Source organism: Scyliorhinus torazame, chromosome 12 (assembly GCF_047496885.1).
Source record: "Scyliorhinus torazame isolate Kashiwa2021f chromosome 12, sScyTor2.1, whole genome shotgun sequence".
NCBI classification, from domain to species: domain Eukaryota; kingdom Metazoa; phylum Chordata; class Chondrichthyes; order Carcharhiniformes; family Scyliorhinidae; genus Scyliorhinus; species Scyliorhinus torazame.
The window spans coordinates 40,876,816-40,900,308 of record NC_092718.1 but is presented as its reverse complement, the minus strand read 5'-3'; the positions used below and the strand labels follow the sequence as shown (position 1 = coordinate 40,900,308).

The 23,493-nt window shown below is 47.5% G+C and overlaps 1 protein-coding gene across 7 annotated transcripts in view; it reads right to left on the bottom strand.

Annotated features, from left to right (window-relative positions):
• znf280d (zinc finger protein 280D) overlaps positions 1-23,493 on the bottom strand; it is a 188,787-nt gene that overhangs the window by 89,373 nt on the left and 75,921 nt on the right. For 6 of the 7 annotated variants that reach the window (XM_072470735.1, XM_072470740.1, XM_072470737.1 and 3 more), the window contains 3 exons: positions 21,720-21,812; positions 21,374-21,501; positions 19,810-19,939 (listed from right to left, as the gene is read on the bottom strand). In XM_072470735.1, coding sequence (XP_072326836.1) covers positions 19,810-19,939; positions 21,374-21,501; positions 21,720-21,812 — 351 coding nt within the window. Of the gene's footprint in view, positions 1-19,809; positions 19,958-21,373; positions 21,502-21,719; positions 21,813-23,493 lie in introns of those variants that run through there. The other variant, XM_072470741.1, reaches the window with a different exon arrangement.

Sequence of the window (23,493 nt, the reverse complement as noted above, 5' to 3'; positions counted from 1 at the left end):
AATCCCTGTGGACACTACTCACAACCTTCCATGCCGAAAAACCCCTTCTACTGCTACCCTCTGCCTTCTGTGAATGAGCCAGTTCTGCATCCACCTTGCCACCTCATCTCTGATCCCGTGTGACTTCACCTTTTGTGCCAGGCTGCCATGAGGCACCTTGTCAAAGGCTTTACTGAAGTCCATGTAAACAACATCCACCACTCTCCCCATATCAATCATTTTTGTCACCTTCTCAAAAAACTCAAATCAAGTTAGTGAGGCACGACCTCCCCTTCACAAAACCATGCTATCTATCGCTAAGGAGTCCATTTGTTTCCAAATGGGTATAAGTCCTGTCCCTGAGAATTCTCTCCAATAATTTACCTGCTACATACGTGAGGCTCACTGGCCTATAGTTTCCAGGATTATCCCTGCTACCTTTCTTAAAGAGCAGTACCTCATTAGCTATTCTCCAGTTTTCTGGGATCTCACCTGTAGCCAATGAGAATACAAAGATGTCAATCAAGGCCCAGCAATTTCCTCCCTTGCTTCCCTCAGTATTCTGGGGTAAATCCCATCTGGCCCAGGAGACTTAGCTACCTTAATGGCTTTTAAAACACCCAATACCTCCTCCTTTTGATGTCAATATGACCCAGGCTATCTACATCCCCTACTCGAGAATCATCTTCCACAAAGTCCTTTTCTTTGGTGAACACTGATGCAAAGTACTCATTTAGTACCTCGCCCATTTCCTCTGGCTCAACACAAGATTCTCCCCACTGTCCTCAAATGGTGCAATCCTTTCCCTGGCCACGCTCTTGCTTTTCACATATGCATAAAAAGCTTTGGGATTCACCTTAATCCTACTTGCCAAGGACTTTACATGACCCCTCCGAGACCTCCTAATTTCCCGCTTAAGTACCTTCCTATTTTATAATCCTCAAGGGTTTAGTCTGTCCCCACCCTTCTAGTCCGTACAAAAGCCTCCTTTTTCTTTTTGATGAGGTTCACAATGTCCATCGTTATCCAAGGCTCCCTAAACTTCCCATACTTATCCTTCGTTCTCTCAGGAACATAGCTTTCCTGAATCCTAATCAACTGTCGCTTAAAAGACTCCGACGTCAGTTTGAGCGCGGGTAGGGCGGGATACAGGGAACCCGAGTTGTGAGTAATGTCGGGGCACTGAGATATAGAGGTTGGTGGCAGTGAATGCTTCACAGGGGACAAAAGAGGCGCTAGACAACCAGGGGTGATTGGCTCAAACAAACATATGGCCGATTATACAGGGGGGTTAGGCAACTTGGAATGTCCGGGGCCTAAATGGACCTGTTAAAAGGTTGCACACATTTGGTCATCTGAAGAGCCCAAGGGCGGACCGGATGTTTCTCAGGGAGACTCATTTAAAAATGGCGAACCGGATAAGACTGAGATGGGAGTGGGTTGGTCAGGTCTACCACCCAGTACTTGACATGAAGACAAGAGGGGTGGCTGTGTTAATATAAGTAAGAGTATGTCTTTCTGAATGAAGAAATTCATTGCTGATCCGAGTGGAAGATTTGTGCTGGTGAGTGGGTGGGTGGTTGGCGGGTTCCCCGGTAGTACTGTGCAATGGATATATGGGAGGGCTTCTTGGACCTGGAGCTGGATCGTTCATGTTCTACATCCGGGAGGATATTGGCGATGGCTGGGGATCTGTCGAGATTCATGCAGCTTATGGGTGGTGTGGATCTATGACGGGGAGTTTTATTTCTTTTCACATGTTCACAAGTGTTATTCCCGGATAGATTATTTTGTTTCAGATAAGACATTGATTTCAAGAATGGCGGGGAGAGTACTCGGCAATCGTGGTGTCTGACCACGCTCGGCACTGGATGGACTTGCAGGCGGAAAAGCCATCCCCTTGCAGACGCCAATGAAGGCTGGATGTTGGTCTCTTTGTGAAGAAGGGAATCTGTGAGAGCTTGGAAGAGGCCATCTGTAACTATGTGGATCAGAACCACTCATGGACAGTCTCTGCCAGGGTGCTGTGGGAGGCTCTGAAGGTTGTGGTTAGGGGAGAGCTCACCTCAATCTGGGTGCACAGACTGAGGGTGGAGCGAGGAGAAAACAAGATTGGCGGATTCGATCTTGGCAGTTGATCATAGTTACCTGGAATCACAGGATGAGGCACTGTTGAAGGAGTGCCAGAAGCTCCAGATGGGGTTCAATGTGGTTGCATCAGATAAAGCAGTGAGATAACTGTGCAGAGCAAGAGGGTCTGTGTACGAATACAAGAAGGCTGGCAGGATGCAAGCCCACCAACTGAGGAAACAGATGGCTGCTAGGGAAACAGGTTGAGTGACAAGGGGGGGGAGAAGTGGCAATGGACCCGGCAGAGATCAATAACATTTTTGAGTCCTTCTATAAGAGATTATACCAATCAGAACCTCCACCAGGGGATGAACTGAGACAATGATTTTTGGATGGATTAGAGTTTTCGATGGTGGATCAGGCGTGGACTCAGGATTTGAGGGCCCAATAGGTCTATGGGAGGTGTTGGGATGTGAGAGATTGATGCAGTCGAGGAAGGCCCTGGGTCCGGACGGATTCCCAGGCAAATTTTATAAACGCTTTAGCATGTTGCTGGGTCTGTTAATGGTGCGGATGTACAACGAAGCGCTGGAGATAGGTGCTCTCCACTCACATTGTCACAAGCCTCCAATTTCCTCATCCTTAAAAAAAGGCCAAAGATCCGGTACATAGATTATCATAGAATTTAGTGCAGAAGGAGGCCATTCGGCCCATCGAGTCTGCACCGGCTCTTGGAAAGAGCACCCTACCCAAGGTTAACGCCTCCACCCTATCCCCATAACCCAGTAACCCCACCCAACACTAAGGGCAATTTTGGACACTAAGGGCAATTTATCATGGTCAATCTACCTAACCTGCACATCTTTGGACTGTGGGAGGAAACCGGAGCACCCGGAGGAAACCCACGCACACACGGGGAGGATGTGCAGACTCCGCACAGACAGTGACCCAAGTCGGAATCGAACCTGGAACCCTGGAGCTGTGAAGCAATTGTGCTACCCACAATGCTACCGTGCTGCCCCTATACAATGTGTATCTTATCATCTGATTTCACTCCTAAATGTGGATGCAAAGAAGCTGGAGGAGCTGGAGCGCAGGACCAGGAGGCAGAATTTAAGAATCGTTGGCCTTCCTGAAGGTATTGAGGGAGCATATGTGTCGGGTATGCTGGAGTCATTGATGGGAGCGGGGGGCTTTCCCTAGACCCCCGGAGCTGGATGGAGTGCACAGAGCCCTCGCAAGGAGGCCCAAGGCGAATGACCCGCCGAGGGCCATGGTGGTTCGTTTTCACTGTTTTTCAGATAAGGAGCGTGTTTTGCGGTGGGGCAAGGAGCGGAGCAGCAAGTGGGAGAACAGTGAGGTGCACATCTATCAGGACCTGGGAGCGGAGCTGGCCAAGAGACATGCGGGGTTCAATCGGGCAAAGGCAACCCTCTTTAAGAAGGGGGTGAAGTTTGGGGTGTAATACCCAGCGAGGCTGTGGTAACGCATGAAGATCGACACTACTATTTTGAGTCGCCAGATGATGTTTGGACATTTATTAAAGAGAAGCAATTGGACTAGAGTGAAGACACTTAAGCTTCGAAGATGGGATGTGGCGGGGGTTTGTAATTGTGTTCTGTTTTAAACAAGATTCTATTTAGTCTTGGGCGAGAGAGTGGGCTGGAGGGATGGTTGGAGGGCGCTTTGTTTAGCAGGGAGGTGATACGGGGAGGGGGGGCCCTGAAGTTAGCATTATCCTTCGGGAGACTGGATTTTGTTTTAAGTGAGTGTGTCTGTCCTGCTTTATGGTTATGTAATGTCTTATTGAGAGCTGTTGTTTACTTACTGGGGAATGTGATCCTGTAAATAGGTTTTTTTTGTGTGGGGAGACAGGTCCGGCCAATAAGGTGATAGTCTGATCGGCGCCAGGGCGGGGGTTTTCGGGGTCAGCATGGATCAGCTGACTCTCGGAAGTGTGGTGGGGGAGAGAGAGAGAGAGAGAGACAAACAGAGAGACACACGACGACTTCAATACGGTTATTGAACCTGAATTGGACCGCTCAATTCAGGACAGGGAAGAGGCCAGCGGTGGCAAAGGAGTTGAAGGGCTTTATGGAGCAGATGGGGGGGTAGACCCCTGGAGGTTTACACGGCCGAGGGTAAAGGAGTTTTCCTTTTTCTCCCAAGTCCACAAAGTTTATTCCCGTATTGATTTTTTGTTCTGGGCAGGGCGTTGATCCTGAAGGTGGCAGGGACGGAATACGGCGATTACAGTCTTGGACCATGCCCCGTATTGGGTGGATTTGCAGCTTAGGGAGGAGAGAGGGCAGCGTCCACTGTGGAGACTGGATGTGGGGTTGTTAACGGATGAGGTGGTTTGCAGGCGGGTAAATAAGAGTATCCAGAATTACCTGGAAACAAGCGACACAGGAGAGGTATCGGCAGCGATGGTCTGGGAAGCCCTAAAGGCAGTTGTTAGAGGGGAACTAATATCAATCCGGTCTCAGAGACAAGAAGGAAAGGGTGGAGAGGGAGAGATTGGTGGAGGAGTTACTTCGGGTGGATAGGAGGTATGCGGAGGCCCCGGACGCAGGACTCCTGAGGGAGCGGCGCAAGCGACAGATGGAGTTGGAATTGTTGACCACAGGGAAAGCAGTAGAACAGCTGAGAAAGGCTATGGGGGCGGTTTATGAGTATGGGCAGAAGGCGAGCAGGATGCTGGCGCACCAGCATAGGAAGAGCGAGGCGGCCAGGGAGCTTGGTGGAGTAAAGAATAAGGAGGGTAACTTTGACTTGGGCCCGGAGGGGGGTGAATGAGGTTTTTAAGGAATTCGACAGTCAATAATAGGAGTCGGAACCCCCAGTGGGAGCGGAAGGGATGTGGCAATTTCTGGACCAGTTGAGGTTCCCGAGGGTGGAGGAGGGGCTGGGGACCCCGATCGAGATAGAAGAGATCATTAAGGAGCTGGAGTGCATGCAGTCGGGCAAAGATCCGGGGCCGGGTGGCTTTCCGGTGGAATTTTTAAAGAAATTTTCAGAGATATTGAGCCCACTGCTGATGAGGACCTTTAATGAGGCTCGTGAGAAGGGTATCCTCCCCCCTACATTGTCGCAGGCCTCAATCTCACTCATTCTTAAACAGGAGAAGGACCCTGAACAGTGTGGGTCTTACAGGCCAATCTCGTTGCTAAATGTGGATGCCAAGTTATTGGCTAAGATCTTGACCACAAGGATAGAGGATTGTGTCCCGGGGGTGATAGGGGAAGACCAGACTGGATTTGTTACAGGCAGGCAACTTAATGCCAATGTGCGGAGGCTTTTAAATATTGTTATGATGCCCTCAGAAAGAGGCCACCACCTGGCCTGCGAAATCCTACGAACTGTCCTGGCTTGACACAATTCACACCTCTTTAACCTGGGGTTACCCCATCTCTGGATCTGTAAAGATTTAAAAGATTTAATCACCTGCTAATGCTCGTATTCCAAGCATTGTCTGGCATCTTTGAATCTGTCTATATATATATATATATATATATATATATGTTTCTGGAACATACCTCTTATTTCACCTGAGGAAGGAGCAGAGCTCTGAAAGCTAGTGACATCGAAACAAACCTGTTGGGACTTTAACCTGGTGTTGTAAGACTTCTTACTGTGCTCACCCCAGTCCAACGCCGGCATCTCCACATCTCGGAAAGAGAGGAAGCAGAGGTTGTGGCAGCAATGCATGCAGAGAAAGCTTTCGATCGGGTGGAGTGGGAGTACCTGTGGGAGGCGCTCGGTAGGTCTGGATTTGGTGAGGACTTCATTTGGTGGGTGCGATTGCTGTACCAGGCGCCTGTGGCAAGCATGCGCACGAAACGGCTTAGGTCGGGGTATTTTAAATTGCACCGGGGGAACGAGGCAAGGGTGCCCCCTCTCCCCGTTATTATTTGCTCTAGCCATTGAGCCGCCGGCCATGGCGTCGAGAGCTTCCAAGGAACTGGCAGGGGCTGGTCCAGGAGCACCACTGCTGACGAGGACCGGGTCTCGCTCTATGCGGATGATCACCTCCTGTATATTTCGGACCCACTGGAGGTGATGGGGAGGTCATGCGGACCTTGAGGGAATTTGGCAGTTTTTCTGGGCCCAGCTTCACAAGTTAAATCTGGCAGGTTTAGTGGAGGGTATGAAAGATAGGACAGGTTGCTGCTATATCTGTCCGGGAGAGTCCAGACAATAAAAAGGTTCCGTTTTGTATTTCAGAATTTTCCAATCTTTTTGCCCAAATCTTTTTTCAGAAAGGTTAATAGGCTTATTCTGAGCGTTGCGTGGGCGATGAGAATTCCCCATATTGAGAGACTTTATCTGGAGAGGGGTGGTGGCTTGGCTCTCCCGAACTTTCAGAGTTACTACTGGGCTGCCAATATTGTCATGGTCCAGAAATGGGTGTGAGATAAAGGGTCGGTGTGGGGCAGGGTGGAAGAGGCCTCGTACAGAGAGACTTAAGGGCACTGGCTTCAACTCCTTTACCAACCTCCGAGTAGGTACTCAACTAATCCAGTGGTAGTTTTAAGAGTGGGTAATCAGTGCCGGCTACATTTTGGCTTGGAGGGCATATATAGAGGCCAGATCTGTGATAACCATAGATTTGTCCCAGCAAGATTGGATGCCAGCTTTAAGGAGTGGGACTGTTTGGGGATCAAATGCTCCGAGGACCTGTTTCTGGGTGGAGAATTTGCGGACCTGACTTAGTTGACGGAGGCTTATCAATTGCCCATCGGTAATGAGTTCAGATACCTCCAAATAAGGGCCTTCTTGAGTAAGGAGCTGTGTTTGTTCCCAATGGTGCCACCCTCGGGTTTACAGGACAGCCTCCTCTTGGAGGACGATATTGGGGATGGCAAGATTCCTGATGTGTACGCTGAGTTGGCCAGGAAGGAGAATGCTTCGATGGTGGCAATGTGGCAAAAATGGGAGGAGGAATTGGGAGGCACGGTGCGAGGTTGGATTTGGGAAAAAGCACTGCGTGGGATTTATGCATCCTCGTTGTGTGCTAGACTTAGTTTTATTCAGCTTAAAGTTATACACAGAGCATATATGACGTCAGCAAGGCCGAATCGATTCTTTCCAGAAGTGGCCGATCAGTGTGAATGATGTGCCAGGTCCCATGTTCTGGTCCTGTCCAAAATTAGTGGGGTTCTGGGAGGCAGTCATGGATGTATTGTCTTGGCTGGTGGGAATGGTCTCCATGAGTAACAATTTTTGGAATTTCTAAAGATGCAAGTGGGGAAAGAGGCCAATGGTGTGGTTTTCGCCTCCCTGTTAGCCCGGAGGAGAATTTTGCTAAACTGGCGGCCCTCGGACCCACCAAGTATCGTGCCTTGGGTGCAAGACCTTGCTGAGTTTCTTCATTTGAAGAGAATTAAGCTTGCAATTAGAGGTATGGATGAGAAATTCTTCGTCAGATGGATGCTGTTCATCGACTTTTTCCAAGAAGTATTAGAATGCGAGCCGGGGGGGGGGGGGGGGGGGGGGGGGGGTAGAGCAACTGTTGGTTACAATTTCTTGGGGGTGTAGCTGGCTTATTTCTATATATGGGGGTTCCTGCTGTCGTATATTGCTATTGTGTTATGTGCACTGTTGCATTATGGATTGTATTATGGATTGTTTAATATTGTATTGTTTTAGTGATTGTTCCTGTTTTTAATATACCTTCCGTTATCCTTCTTTTAAAAAATATTTCAAATTTCAAGTTAAAGACCCTCCCACCCTCCCATGCTTATTAAACTGCATCAACAAATATTTTGAGATCAAGAAATAAAATAGCAACGGTGAAATAGAAAAGGATTAAATGCAATGGGGGCAGTAATGAGTGAAATGTACAGTGGTTAGCATTGCTGCCTCACAGCGCCGAGATCCCAGGTTCGATCCCGGCTCTGGGTCACTGTCCGTGGAGTTTGCACATTCTCCCTGTGTCTGCGTGGGTTTCGCTCCCACAACCAAAAGATGTGCAGGGTAGGTGGATTGGCCACGCTAAATTGCCCCTTAATTGGAAAAAATGATTTGGGTATTCTAAATTTATGGGGGGGGGGGGGGGAAGTATTGAGTGAAATGTTGCAGCCATCTAATTTGAATTCTGCGTAGCTCACATGATTCACAAACACTGTAAAGCAGTAATTTTCAAACTTTCTCCCCACCCCCGGGACCCACTTTTGCCAAACAGTTGACCCTGGGACTCACGCCGGCTGACCTGAGACACACGCCACTTTTGATTACCTTAAATACAAAAGGGGAGTCTGCTTGAGCCTCACTCCAACCAGGTTCACAGGACGAGAGAGCAATGTGCCTATCGGCAGAGTCCAGACAGTTCTTTTGTGCGGTCTTCACCGTTTAGAAAATGGAAAATCCAACATTGTATATGTAGGTTGCCGTCAAGGGCAGGAGCAACAAAATGCTTGTTTTCCTCAGCACTGGTTACTCCTGGGAGATGCTACTCCAGAATGCTGCCAGCTTCATGGGCTTTTGGCATGTTTTTAATGTGTGGTAAAGGTCAGGTACAGCAGCGTTGTCTTTACATTTGGAGTCAGCTTTAACTGACTCTGGGGTCTCAAGCACAAAATTAATTTTTCACCCATCACTTTGCTTTCAAAATCTGAAACTTCTCTCATTTTCCAGTATTTTCCTGCGTATAACCCTCATGTCTAACACACTTGCCAGCATCCTTATTTGCATTGGCACAACTGACAAAACTATACCTCAAGAAATCATCTTTCTACTCTATGTTCCCGAATTAAGTTTCTTCTTTGTAGGCTGCTATGAGACTGTGGACTGGTCCATATTCAAGGCCACGGCAGCTAACCTGGACGAGTATGCAACCACCGTCACAGGCTTCATCAGTAAGTGTGTCGAGAACTGTGTACCAAAGACAATACAGGTATTCCCAATCGGAAACCCTGCCTCAACCAAAAGGTTCACTTCCTTAAGTTCCGGACGGAGGCGTTCAAGTCTGACGACCCTGACCTATATAAGAAATCCAGGTACGACGTACAGAAAGCCATCAGGGATGCAAAAAGACAATTACCGCATCAAACTAGAGTCCCAGGCCAACGACACTACCCCATGATGACTATTAGGGCCTACACAAGATCACAGGCTATAAGGCAAGGCCAGGCAGAATATCTGGGGCTGGAGCATCCCTACCCGGTGATCTGAACAAGTTATATGCCCGCTTTGAGCAGTCAGCCAATGTATCAATGCCACCCGCCTCAACAGCTCTGGACACACCCATACCCAGTATTACAGCCTCAGAGGTAAGAGTTGTCTTCTTATAAAGTGAATCCGCGGAGAGACGGGCCCCGACGGAGTCCCTGGGCGAGCACTCACGCCTGCGCAGACCAGTTGGCGAGTGTATTCGCAGATATCTTCACCACCTCACTCCTCCGCTCGAGGTCCCCACCTCCTTCAAGAAGACGACCATAATACCAGTACCAAAGAAGAACAAGGTAGCCTGCCTCAACGACTACCGGCTGGTGGCCCTGACGTTGGTTATCATGAAACGCTTAGAGTAGTAATCATGAGACGGATCACTGCCAGCCTCCCAGACGGTCTCAATCCACTGCAGTTTGCCTATCACCGCAACCGGTCCACAGCAGATGCTATCTCCCTGGCTCTACAATCAACGCTCAAACACCTCAACAACAAGAACACCTATGTAAGACTGCTGTTCATAGACTACAGCTCCGCCTTCAACACCACAATCCCAACAAGACTAATAACCAATCTCCGCAATCTTGGACTTGACCCCTCCCTGTGCAGCTGGATCCTCGGCTTCCTCACCAACAGACCGCAATCTGTCAGGATAGGCAACAGCACCTCCTCCACAATAGTCCACAACACCGGAGCCCCGCAAGTATGTGTGCTCAGTCCTCTACTGTACTCCCTATACACATGACTGTGTGGCAAGATTTAACTCCAACTCAATATATAAGTTTGGGGATGATACTACTGTGGTGGGCCGTATCTCAAACAACAACAAATCAGACTACAGGAGGGAGATAAATCACTTGGTTACACGGTGTACTGAAAACAACATCTCTCGAAATGTTGGAAAGACCAAGGAACTGCTCATCGACTTCAGGAAGCGTAGCACGACACACACCCTCGTCTACATTAATGGCTCCAAAGTGGAGATGGTCAATAGCTTTAGGTTCCTGGGGGTCACCATCACCAACAGTCTGCCCTGGTCCACTCACATTGATGCAAGCCCAACTACGTCTCTACTTCCTACAGAAGCTGAAGAAATTTGGCATGTCTGCATTGACTCTCACAAACTTCTACAGATGGGCCATAGAGAGCATCCAATCTGGCTGCATCACAGCTTGGTATGGCAACTGCTCGGCCCAAGATCGCAAGAAACTGCAGAGTGTGGTGAACTCAGCCCAACGCATCACACAAGCTTGCCACCCTCACTTTGATTCTGTCTACATCTCCCGCTGTCTCAGGAAGGCAGACAGCATTATCAGAGACCCCTCCCACCTAGGCATTGCCTTCTTCCAGACCCTTCCATCAGGCAGAAGGTACAGAAGTCTGAAGACTCGCACATCCAGACATAGGAACAGCTTCATCCCCACAGCTACAAGACTCCTCAACTACTCCCCCGCGGACTGATCTGTTCCCTGTAAGAACTCTATTCACGACACCCTATGCTGCTCTTGCATTTGCTTTGTTTGTCCCCTTGTTCTGCACTGTAACCAATCACGGTTTGTCGATGTACCATTTGTCAAAGTTCTCTGTTGATTATTCTTTTGTCTACTCTGTACGTACTGTGTACGTTCCCTGTGTACGTACTTTTCACTGTACTTCAGTACATGTGACAATAAATCAAAACAAATCAAGTCAATTAACCAGAGGCCCTGGAGCTCGGTACAGAGCTAACCCTAGCACTGCTGTCCTTTCCTATACTCTCCTGGGCAGCTCTTTCCAGCATATTCAGAGAAATCCTGGCCAGTAGGTACACTGTCTATTTGTGTCTCTGCTTCTGTTACTTGTAAGAAAATGATTCCGCTTGCCTTACTTGCCAGCAGCTAGAAAATGGAAGCTTTCCTCCTGTGATTTGCCGTATGGTGCGTGACGTCAAGTGTACATTAAGGGTGCGTAACCTGCACACTGCTGCCGCTTCTGGCCGGAAGACTGCACTGAGCCTCATTTCTTCTCATTTAAATGGTGGCAGTGGCCGCCATTCTCAATAAAAATGTTGGTAGTGGCCTCTGGACACTTCTCCAGTGATCAGGACCACCGCGACCGATCGCTCCGTGAACCGCCCGATACCCACCCGCGGGTTGCATCGCACATTTTGAAAACCCCTGTTGTAGAGGTTAATACTATTTTGATATAATACCAAGTCATTTAGCCAGGCATTGAACACAAGAACAAGGCGAGTCAAAAGAAATTAAAATAGCTTTGCACAAGGACTAAAGAATAAGATGAATCTCATGTAAATGTAAGTTTCCGCGCTGTACACTTTGAAACTGAGACATACGTCATGAGTGCACAACTAAGATGCCCATTAACAAAACTCTAAAAAGATTTAACTGAAATCTTACGACAGGTTTCTTGTGGATGTGGAACTGAATTTACCTCAACTGCATTTTATCACCAGCCCAAATACATTACTGTAACCCTGTATGATCAATGGTGAGGCCAGTTTTAGAATAATGCAGGCAGCTTTGCACCATCCCACCTCTACCAGGCCACTGCTGGAGGACTCAAAACTTGTGTGACAGTTGTAATCTCAAAGCTCGGGACCTGAAGCTATGAAAGACTCAATGTCAAAATGGATCGCGTTTTCCAGTGGAGAAGTTATTGATAGGGACATGATCATGTCTGTAAAATGCTGGAGGCCATGGAAAATGTCAGCGCAAACCGATGGTTCGGTCTGGACTTTAAAAACACAAAAATAAAGGATGCAAGTACAACATTAGAGAGAAGTGCAATGTGTTTTTTTTCTCACTGGCAATCCCAAGAATAATAATGAGAAGCACAGACTCAAATATAGTTGATGAAATGTCATGGGAGTAGAAGAGATGGATAAAACAGAGATGAAGGCTTAATGTGGGCAAGTGTGAGGTCATGCACTTCGATGGAGGTATCAAAAGGCAGATTATCTAAATGGAAAGAGACTGCAGGTGAGTGGAGTACAGCAGTATCTAGGTGTGCTAGCCCACGAATCACAAAAAATTAGCAGATAGGTCCAACAAGTAGTTAATAAGGCAGACAGCATTTTGGTATTTATTGCAAAGAGTTTTAAAGTAGTGAGGTTTTGTTGCAATTGTACAGGGTGTTGGTGAGGCCTCACCTGGATTACTGCATACAGTTTTGGTCCCCTTACCTAAAAAAAGACACAGTAAAATTGGAGGCAGTCCAAAGGAGATTCCAGGCTAATCCCTGGGTGAGACGTTTTCACTAGTTGGGAGAGTCTTGAACAAGGGGATATGGCTAAAAGATAACAGGCCGGTGATTTAAAACAGAGGTGCGAAGAAATTTCTTCTCGCAGAGGGTGGTGAACCTCTGGAATTCCCTGGCCTGGAGGCTGGTGTAGGCTTGGTCTTTAGAAGTATTCAAATTCAGGCAGCAGTGGCACAGTGTAACCACTGCTGCCTCACGACGCCGAGAGCCCGGGTTCGATCCTGGCCCTGGGTCACTGTCCGTGTGGAGTTTGCACATTCTTCCCATGTCTGCATGGGTCTCATCCCCGCAACCCAAATATGTGCAGGGTAGGTAGATTGGCCACGTTAATTGCCCCTTAATTGAAAAAAAAAAAAGAACTGGGTACTCTAAATTTATGTTTTTAAAGTATTCAAAAAGTGGAGGTGGATAAATTATTTTTTTATAAAATATATATTTATTAAAGTTTTTTAACACAATTTTTACCCTTACAAACAATAACCACCCTCGTAACAAAAAAAAAAAACGAGAAATCACACAGAGCAAGATATATACATGTAAAATGATATATTTACACAGCTTTGTACACTGGCCCTCACCCGTACATGCCAGTTTCCCCAACCCTTCATGTTATCTCTTGCTCATCCACCCTCCCAGGCAATCCCCCAAGGACGTCCCCTCCACAGCCCCCCCCCCCAAAAGGACGTGTGTCTCCCCCCCCCCCCCAAGGACGTCCCCTCCACACCCCCCCCCCCCCCCCCCCCAAGGTTGCTGCTGCCGCTGACCGACCTTCCTCTAACGCTCCGCGAGATAGTCTAGGAATGGTTGCCACCGCCTGTAGAACCCCTGCGCAGACCCTCTCAAGGCAAACTTAATCCTCTCCAACTTAATGAACCCAGCCATATCATTTATCCAGGCCTCCAGGCTGGGGGGCTTCGCCTCCTTCCACATTAGCGAGATCCTTCGCCGGGCTACTGGGGACGCAAAGGCCAGAATGACGGCCTCTTTCGCCTCCTGCACTCCCGGTTCGTCCACTACTCCAAATATTGCTAGCCCCCAGCTTGGCTTGACCCGGACTTTCACCACCTGAGATATTGCTCCCGCCACTCCTCTCCAGAACCCCTCCAGTGCCGGGCATGACCAAAACATATGGACATGGTTCGCGGGGCTCCCTGAGCACCTTCCACATCTGTCCTCTACCCCAAAGAACCTACTCAACCTCGCCCCAGTCAAGTGCGCTCTGTGGACCACCTTAAATTGTATCAGGCTGAGCCTGGCACACGAGGAGGAGGAATTAACCCTACCTAGGGCATCAGCCCACAGACCTTCCTCGATCTCCTCCCCCAGCTCCTCCTCCCATTTACCCTTCAACTCTTCTACCAGCGCTTCCCCCTCTTCTTTCAACTCCTGGTGTATTTCCGACACCTTGCCCTCCCCGACCCATACACCCGAGATCACCCTATCTTGAACTTCTTGTGCCGGGAGCAACGGGAATTCCCTCACCTGTCGCCTCACAAAAGCCCTCACCTGCATATATCCAAAGGCATTTCCCGGGGGTAACTCAAACTTCTCCTCCAGCGCCCCTAGGCTCGCAAACGTCCCGTCGATGAACAGGTCTCCCATTCTTCCAATTACCGCCCGATGCCAGCTCTGGAACCCCCCCGTCCATCTTCCCCGGGACAAACCGGTGGTTACCCCTGATCGGGGACCACACCGATGCTCCCCATTGCACCCCGGTGCCGTCTCCACTGGCCCCAGATCCTTAGTGTTGCCGCCACCACCGGGCTCGTGGTATACTTTGTCGGCGAGAGCGGCAGCGGTGCCGTCACCAACGCCCCCAGGCTCGTTCCTTTACAGGACGCCATCTCCATCCTCTTCCATGCCGCCCACTTTCCCTCCATAACCCACTTGCGGATCATCGCCACATTTGCTGCCCAGTAGTAGCTCCCCAGGTTTGGCAGCGCCAACCCTCCTCGGTCCCTACTGCGTTCCAGAAACCCTCTCCTTACTCTCGGGGTCTTATTCACCCACACAAACCCCATAATATTCCTGCCTACTCTCTTAAAAAAGGCCTTAGTGATCACGATGGGAAGGCACTTAAACACAAACAGAAACCTCGGAAGGACCACCATTTTGACCGACTGCACTCTACCCGCCAACGAGAGTGGTAACATGTCCCATCTTTTGAAATCCTCCTCCATTTGCTCCACCAACCTCGTCAGATTCAGTTTATGTAGGGCCCCCCAACTCCTGGCTATCTGGATCCCCAGATACCGAAAGCTCCCCTCCGCCCTCCTCAGCGGTAGGTCCCCTATCCCTCTTTCTTGGTCCCCCGCCTGTAATACAAAGAGCTCACTCTTCCCTACATTGAGCTTATAGCCCGAAAACTCCCCAAACTCCCTCAGAGTCTGCATGACCTCCACCATCCCCTCCAATGGATCCGCCACGTGCAGCAAGAGGTCATCCGCATATAGCGACACCTGATGCTCTTCTCCCCCTCGGACCACCCCCCTCCATTTATTAGACTCCCTCAATGACATGGCCAATGGTTCGATCGCCAATGCGAACAACAGGGCGGACAGGGGGCACCCCTGCCTCGTCCCTCGGTACAGTCAAAAGTACTCCGACCTCCGCCGGTTCGTCACTACACTCGCCATCGGGGCTCTGTGTAAGGAGCTTAACCCAATTGATAAACCCTACCCCGAACCCAAACCTACGCAGCACCTCCCAGAGGTACTCCCACTCTACTCGGTCAAAAGCCTTCTCCGCGTCCATAGCTGCCACTATCTCCGCCTTTCCCTCCTCCGATGGCATTATTATCACGTTTAACATAGTCACCATTAACACATACAGTCCCTCTCCCCCCAAACCCCCCAGCCCCCTAACGTTCGATGTAATCCAATTCTCGAAAGTGCAAAATGAATAACGCCCATGAATTGTAGAACCCCTCCAGCCTTCCCCTCAGTTCAAATTTGACCTTTTCAAGCGTCAAGATTTCCAGCAAATCCCCCCCCGCCACGCCAGGACACAGGGTGGAGAAGTTGATCTCCATCCTAACAGGACCCGCCTTCAGAGGTCAATGAGACGAAGGCTACAACATCTGCCTCCGCGCCCGTTTCCAACCCCAGCTGGTCCGATACCCCGAATATGGCCTCCTGATGGCCCGGGTCCAGTTTCAGGTGCATCACTTTAGAAATTACCCTAAAAACCTCCTTCCAGTAATCCTCCAGCTTTGGACAGGACCAAAACATATGAACGTGGTTTGCAGGGCCTCCCCCGCAACGTTCACACACATCTTCTACCCTCTCAAAGAGCTGGCTCATCCTCACCCTTGTAAGGCATGTTCTATACACCACCTTCAGCTGTATCGGCCCCAACCTCGCACACGAGGTGGAGGCATTCACCCCGGAGCACCTGTGCGATACAATTCTATGGCTCTACTCTAAAACAACAGGAGCTGGTTAATAGTGGTACTAGTAGCTCAGAAGGCAGCAGAGGGGGGTCATTTGCACATAGGAAGGTGAAAAAAGGAAATGCATACGCTTCATGAATAGTGTTGAAATAGTTCAATATGATGTTGAAAAAAGCAAGTGTTTTATTTCATTGAACATTCAACATGTCCAGCAAAGGCAGCAGAAGTTGGAAAAAGCCAAAAGAATGTTTAATTTTGTCAAAATATTAGAATACAAGTCAGAGGAATTCATGATCAAATTGCACATTGTGTGCCTATGTTCAATTCTAGTTACTGAAAAACAATATTCCGAGACTAAAAGTAGTGCAAATAAAAACAAAAGGCTGATCCCTAGTATAATGAGTCTGATAATGAGGGAAAAAGTGGAGAAATCTCAGTTTGTAAAGGAGACATCTGAGATGGTGTAAAATGGTGTGGGGAAAAATTAATCCAAACTACTACTTTAAGCAGTGGAGTATGGCAAGGGAACACATTTAAATTTTTGTATGATAACTTTAGGACCAGTGACTTCTTTATACTGGAAGCGATCAACAGTTGAAATTGACTTCCAGTCTTCTGGGTAGCATGGCGGCACAGTGGCTAGCACTGCTGCCTTACAGTGCCAGGCAACCGGGTTCAATTCCAGTCTTGGGTGGATTGGTCATGCTAAATTACCCCTTTGTGTCCAAGGATGGCAGGTTAGGTGGGGTTATGGGGATAGGTCGGGGGGGGGTGGGCCTAGGTAGGGTGCTCTTTCCAAGGGTTGGTGGATACTCGATGGGCCGAATGGCCTCCTTCTGCAATGTTGGGATTCTGTGGATTCAGAGTGGTGGACCACAATTAGATGCAGGAAGCAAGGCAATGATTTGGGTTTCTCTGGAGATGAATTAAAATGAACCAAATGGCTTCTCCCTTCTGTAACTAACCATTTTTCTGGGTATAACTGGGTAGATCCACAATGGTTGCAAATTAAATGTTCCTCATTTAATGAACATCCATGTTTTCTTATGTTTTGATAAAGAGTTGTTATGGATCCAGACCAGAACCCCAATTTTGGTTAAGATCCTGGAAACCTGAAATGAAATTTTCATTTCATTTCATTTCAATAGAACCCAACTATTTGCATTGGAAAAACTGAGGATATGTCACTATACCACAGGAGTGATAACACTGACCAGTAATCATCTTTAATATTAAACTCGATGGACCAAATGGCCTCCTTCTGCACTGTAAATTCTATGTCTAAAACAAACTTGAATTTGAACACAGAATTAAGCACATTAGCTCAACAGTTAACAGGTACAGCATTTTAAACTTGCTTCCTGAAACCTACTTCTACATTCCAATTAAGCAACCCATATATTTCAAATACCACTTCTGATTAAAGTTAACAATCATGTTTTACTTGTTCATCTTGGTAGAGAGAGAAACCTTTTTATCCCCCTGCCCCCCACCCCAATGATCAGCCTATACGAGTCGAAGTCCGGGATCTTCCCCAACACCCGCCTCATAAACTGTGTCCTCCCAGTTTGGTGCATAGATATTCACTAATACCACCCCCTCCAGCTTCCCACTCACCATAACATACCTACAACACCCCACCCCCCCCCCCCCAACTACTCTCCCTACTTCAATTGACACCCGCATATTGATCAAAATCGCTACCCCCCATAGTTTTAGAGTCTAGCCCCGAATGAAATGCCTGCCCTACCCACCTCTTTCTCAGCCTAGTCTAAGCCACCACCCTCAGGTGTGGCTCCTGTAGCATTGCCACATCCGCCTTTAAGTTCTTCAGATGCGTGAACACGTGAGCCATCTTGACCGGCCCATTCAACCCGCTCACGTTCCACGTGATCAGCCTGGTCGGGGGGCACCCTGCCCACCCCTGCCGATCAACCATAAGCCTTTTTAGGCCAGCCTGCAGCCCGCGTGCCTCCTCAGGCCCACCCTCAGGGGCCCATCGTCATCACACCCCTATCTGTCCCTCCCCGTCAGCAGATCAATGCTCCCTCCCTTCCCCATAACAAAATAACAATCCCAACCCCCCTCAACAAATTTATCACCTGCTTGCCCCCCACTGCGCTTCCATGAGCAAGCTAGCCTGGTAGCCCCCATCCATGGTGCCAAGCATCCTACCCTCCACTGATCTCCCTCCTCCCCGCTAGAACATATATATGCAAATATTACAATCCCCATCAAACACAAAGAAGAAAATTCCACCCACCATCCCCCATTAAGAACAAAATTAACCCATATACAAAACTGAGCAAAGGCCCCAAAGTTAGTGCAAAACAATACATACAAACCCAAAGGAAAAAGAAATTTAGCAGCAGATCAAGAACACAATTACTCGGCCCAAGTTCAATGTCCTCCATCACCTGCCAGTCCCCTGTCCTTAACAAAGTTCATCGCCTCATCTGGAGTTCCGAAGTAAAGTTACTGGCCCTCATAAGTGACCCACAGATGTGCTGGGTACAGCATACCAAACTTCACCCCCTTCTGAAAGAGGGCCGATTTCACTTTGTTAAAACTCGCCCTTCTTTTGGCCAGTTCATCACCCAAGTCCTGGTAGATACGCAGTTCGTTGCCTTCTCATAAACAGCTCCTAGTCTGCCTGGCCCACCTCAAGATCTGTTCCTTGTCCAGGAACCGGAGCATTCATACCACCATCGTCCTCGGCGGCACATTCCTCATAAGCGCCCTGTGATCTTTGTCCACCTCCAAGGGTCGAGCAAACGCATCTGCCCCCACCAGCTTCTCGAACATACGCGCCACATATGCATCCTGCGTTGGATCCCTCGCTGCCCTCTGGCAGGCCAACGATCCTCAGGTTCTGCCTGCGCAATCTGTTCTCCAGATTCTCCACTTCATTTTGCAGCCTCTTCTGGAGGTCTTTCATCAGCCCCATCTCCACCATCATCATGGCTAGCTGGTCATCATGCTCAGCCACCGCCTCTTCCACCTTCTGGATCGCCTGGCCCTGGGCTTCCAGTCTCTGCTCCACACGGTCAATCCCAGTCTTAAATCGGATCCAGGTATTCCATACTTTGCTGAAAAAAATTCTCCTGGAGAAAGACCACCAGCTGCTCCGTTGACCACTGGGCCGGCACTTTTGGTCCCTGCCCCTCCGCCATATTCTCCTGTGCCGCAGACTCCACTCCAGTCTTCGACCGACATTATTTCCTTTTCAGACCACTTCTGGTCCACAAATCCATACACTGGTGGGGAATCCTTCACCAGTCTCTGGTTTTGTCAATCAAATCCACCGTAAATCGGGGGAAAAGGTCCACCATGAGCAGGGGCTACCAAATGTACAACCACTCACTCCATGGTCGCCAACGGAAGTCCTGATTACCTCACTTTTAATCATAGACATACTGTTTGTAAGCATTTTAACAACATTTGCAGTGAAGTATGACAATTTCTTATATTCATCAGAGCACTGACTGTCACAATATGTGGATATTGCGAGGAACATAAAGGGTTAATGTAATGTTACTACTCTAGTCCTAGATGGGGCTACAGAGCAACCATATAAATATCACATGCCTCCTTGACTTTGGGGAGAGACTGGAAGGGAGCCAGACTGAGTAGATGTGAGAGAGTTTAGCTGATAGCCTAGTTTAGTATTGTAGAAATGTAGTGTATTCTTTACTTATCTCATTCCTTAGCAAATGTTCGCATTTAATTAAGTAGTTTAATAAATTAGCTTTGTTTGCTAAACACTGCTTGCTGTTCTTTGTCAACACTACAACCTTCACCATCCTGAACAACAATACAAAGAACACAACACTGACTTATATCCAACTCTTTTTGATCAGTTACCATGTTTGTTGTTAAAATAAAAGGCTGGCAAACCAAAGCAAGAATCAAGTCGCAATGGTCTCATTAAACATACATACCAGAAAGGACAGGAGCAGTTGGTCTGTTTTGAAAGCGAGAGAGACTTGGATTCTGTGTTGCATTGTATGTCGCGCCACTTGAACTCTGAGGTATAGTCACTGGCGAACCCATATCTTCTACAGCAAAAGCCTAACAAAGAGGAAAGATCTTGAAAAATCAAAGATTACTTTTACAAATTAATTCAAAGAAGAAAGATAGGGTACATACATCACACATGATAGCGAAACACAAAAGGTTTTCCATCACATTTGATGACACAGATTTAGCTTTGTCCATCTAAAACTATTGAAAATGGTCACTAATTGGCAGAATCAGCATGATGATATAATTGGCAAAACTGCTCTCCATTAGTAGCATGAATACACATCTAAATTATTGATTAACTAATCTGTTGATCAATATATTCAAAGCCCAAGCCTCCACTATTTGCTGGGGAAGATAATTTCAAACACCAACAATGCTGAGAGAATCCAAATACTGAAGACCCTCAGAGAAATAAGCATTTGCACCAAGCAACCGAAACATCAGATTCTCAAGTTCAATCTCTGGTTGCCAAGATCTATATAGTCTCAGTTGGGGTAGGATGAGGTACTACAATTCGCCTCTGATGAAATATCAGCAGAATTGACCATTTGGTTGTGGCCCAGTGATCATTGCGGTTTTCTCAAACCAACCCTCAAGAAACATCTTTTTATTCAGGGCAGAATGGAGAGTAGCTGTCATGAATCCATTTGCTAGATTTTACGACACAATTACAGAAAGGTAATAATGTAACAAAATCTAACAAATAAATTTATACAGGCCCGCCTTCTCAACCTTGTCTCACCTGATGTGAGGTGATCCTCAGGTTAAACTACCACCAGTCAGCTCTCCCCCTCAAAAGGGGGAAAGCAGCCTATGGTCATCCTGGACTATGGTGACTTGATCTTAGCTTACATAAAGATACATTTGCCAATTTCTGCAATAATAAAACTGACATTTTGTTAAAGAGAAGGTACAACTATTTTGAAATTCTTCAGTGTATATTTGCTGCTCAAAATTACTTTGATGTAAACATCAAAACAGACTGTTTGGGCCAATTAGCCTGTTTCCATGTTGCATCTTCCAACTTTACGTAAATTAATTGATCTTAATCTCACATGATTGTGATGAAATTCAACAGATTCCTTCTTAATCTCACAAGATTCTGATAAAAAAGTCAACAGATTCCTTCATTTTTTAAATATAAATTTAGAGTACCCAATTCATTTTTTCCAATTAAGGGCAATTTAGCGTGGCCAATCCACCTAGCCTGCACATCTATGGGTTGTGGGTCGAAACCCACGGAAACACGGGGAGAATGTGCAAACTCCACACTGGCAGTGACCCAGAGCCGAGATCGAACCTGGGGCCTCAGCGCCGCGAGGCAGCAGGGCTAACCCGCTGCGCCACCGTGTTGCCCTAACAGATTCCTTCATAAGAAATGAAAATGAACTGTAAAATATTGTTCCCACTCTCAGATAGGGGGCACCCAAATTCAACAGTACTATATTCAGTAAACAAATTACACCACTTTGTTATTACCTGCGTTAAGACCACTGGCTGTGTTAATGCAGCAGGCATAGTTTGTGATCCTGGCTGATACACACCCATTGTACTAGGATTTAATGGAGCAGTCTGTTGGCTGACTGATTGAATTGTTGAAGATGCACCTATTACAGAAACACAAGATTGTTTTTACTTTCAATATTGTGTAGGCACTTACTAAATGTTTTTAAAATGATTACTTATTTGGAAGCACTCATTCTCCTTTTTAAAATGGTACTGTTGGTTTAAATACATAAAACAAATATTATTCCAAAGACCGTCACAGATCTCATCAGAGAAGACACCAGAATAAGAAAAAAAAATAATCGCTTTGCTATCTTACCACTGCAAAAGGAGATCGTCATGCCGCTGTTCAGTCCATTTTGCATTGCCCCTTGCGATGTCAAATCAAAATTGGTGTCTCCTGCTTTATTACCTTATTAACAGATAAAGATAGAAATAAGATGAGCAATCTTGAAAAGGAGAAAATTTGGAAGGGTCTGCAAAATATTAAAATAATGACAAATTATCCTTCAAACATTTATTGTTGCAACCCCTCCCCCCCCCCCCCCCCCAAGAGTTTCTCATAGGACCTGCAAGTAAAGCAGGTTCCACAAATTGTAAGAAACAATGGTGGTTTTGAATGGCAGTCACCCACATTCAGATATTTATCAATAACTTCCAGAAACAGGATGAAAAGACAAATTACTCTTTGGAGAGTTGTCAATCATTTGAAAATTATTAATCTTCATTGAATATTATATATCCACTGCGGGACAAATTTAGGAAGGGAAAGCCTCAACATAAAAGCTGCAACAGAAGGGCTGCAGTTAAATCATTAGAAGCCTGACTAATAAATATTTGTTCCTTCTGATAGCTTCCCATATGCAATAAATTGGAAAATTATTGTGAGTTTCTGTGGAGCAAATGCAAAATCCCTCGGTCCATATTTTGGCTTTATTCATTGAACAATAGTCACATTTAAGATGCACTCAATCACCCTTTCGATATTTAGTCATTGATTCCCAAGTTCAAACTTCATAAATTGCCCTGTGTGATACGCAGAATGAAAATGGTATTCCAATTCTGACTTGTATAGCAGATAGGTAAAATGATAGTAAAATGTCTTCATCACGTAACTTTACAATTCTCATCTTTGCATAGGTTTCATGGTGGATGACTTCCGGGTGCCGCTATGCAGAGCTAGGTCTCATATTCGGTAGCTCCCGCTTGGAATGGACTTTTGGGCTCTTTTACAGGGCCCCCACGGCATTTGTTTGACATTTCCCGGTGTGGCAAGAAGACTGCAACATTCCCCTGGCAGTGTCCCCCAGGAATGTTATGTCTTTTGGCTACCAGACCCGGCAGAAATAGTAAAAGATTTGGCTGCAACAGGATAAACAGGGCCTCTTCCAGCATGCAGGCGGGGGAAGGGCAAGCTTAAAGCTGCAAACTGACCTGAGGGCCTTCATCAAAAGTGAATTCTAACAGCAGAGGGAACAACTGTGAAAAGATCTCACCAAGGCCACTGAAGAGACGGGGACGAGGCTTCCAGTGGCGGCCATGGAGGAGTAGGTCGCGCATTCGGCAGCTCCCATCTGGAATGGACTCTTAGACCTTTTTCAGGAGTTTCCACAGACATTTTGGGGCAGATTGGTGAAGCGAACAGTGCCAAAAGGATTCCCTCTCGAGACTTCCGGTTGCGGCTATGCGGAGCTAAGTCGCACATTCGGCGGCTTCCGCAAAAACTGACTTTTGGGCTCTTTTCAGGGCCCCCACGGACACTTTTTCGACGTTTCCCGGTGTGGGAAGGAGTTAATAATAGCTGTCCATCAGTATATGGCTTTAACTAGGAGCGGGGTGACAAAAAAGGTGGTGGTGGACCAGAAGAAGGGAGGGAAGAAGGACAAAATGGCGGCGGGCGGAGACCAGGCAGCGTGGAGGCAGTGGGCGGAGGAGCAACAGGAGGGTATCCAGCGCTGCCTCAGAGATTAAAACGGACCTGCTAGAGCCGATGAAGGCTTCTATCGATAAGCTGCTGGAGACACAGGCGGCCCAGGGGGTGGCGATCCGAGAGGCTCAACAAACTATCTCTGTCAATGAGGACGAGATCTTAG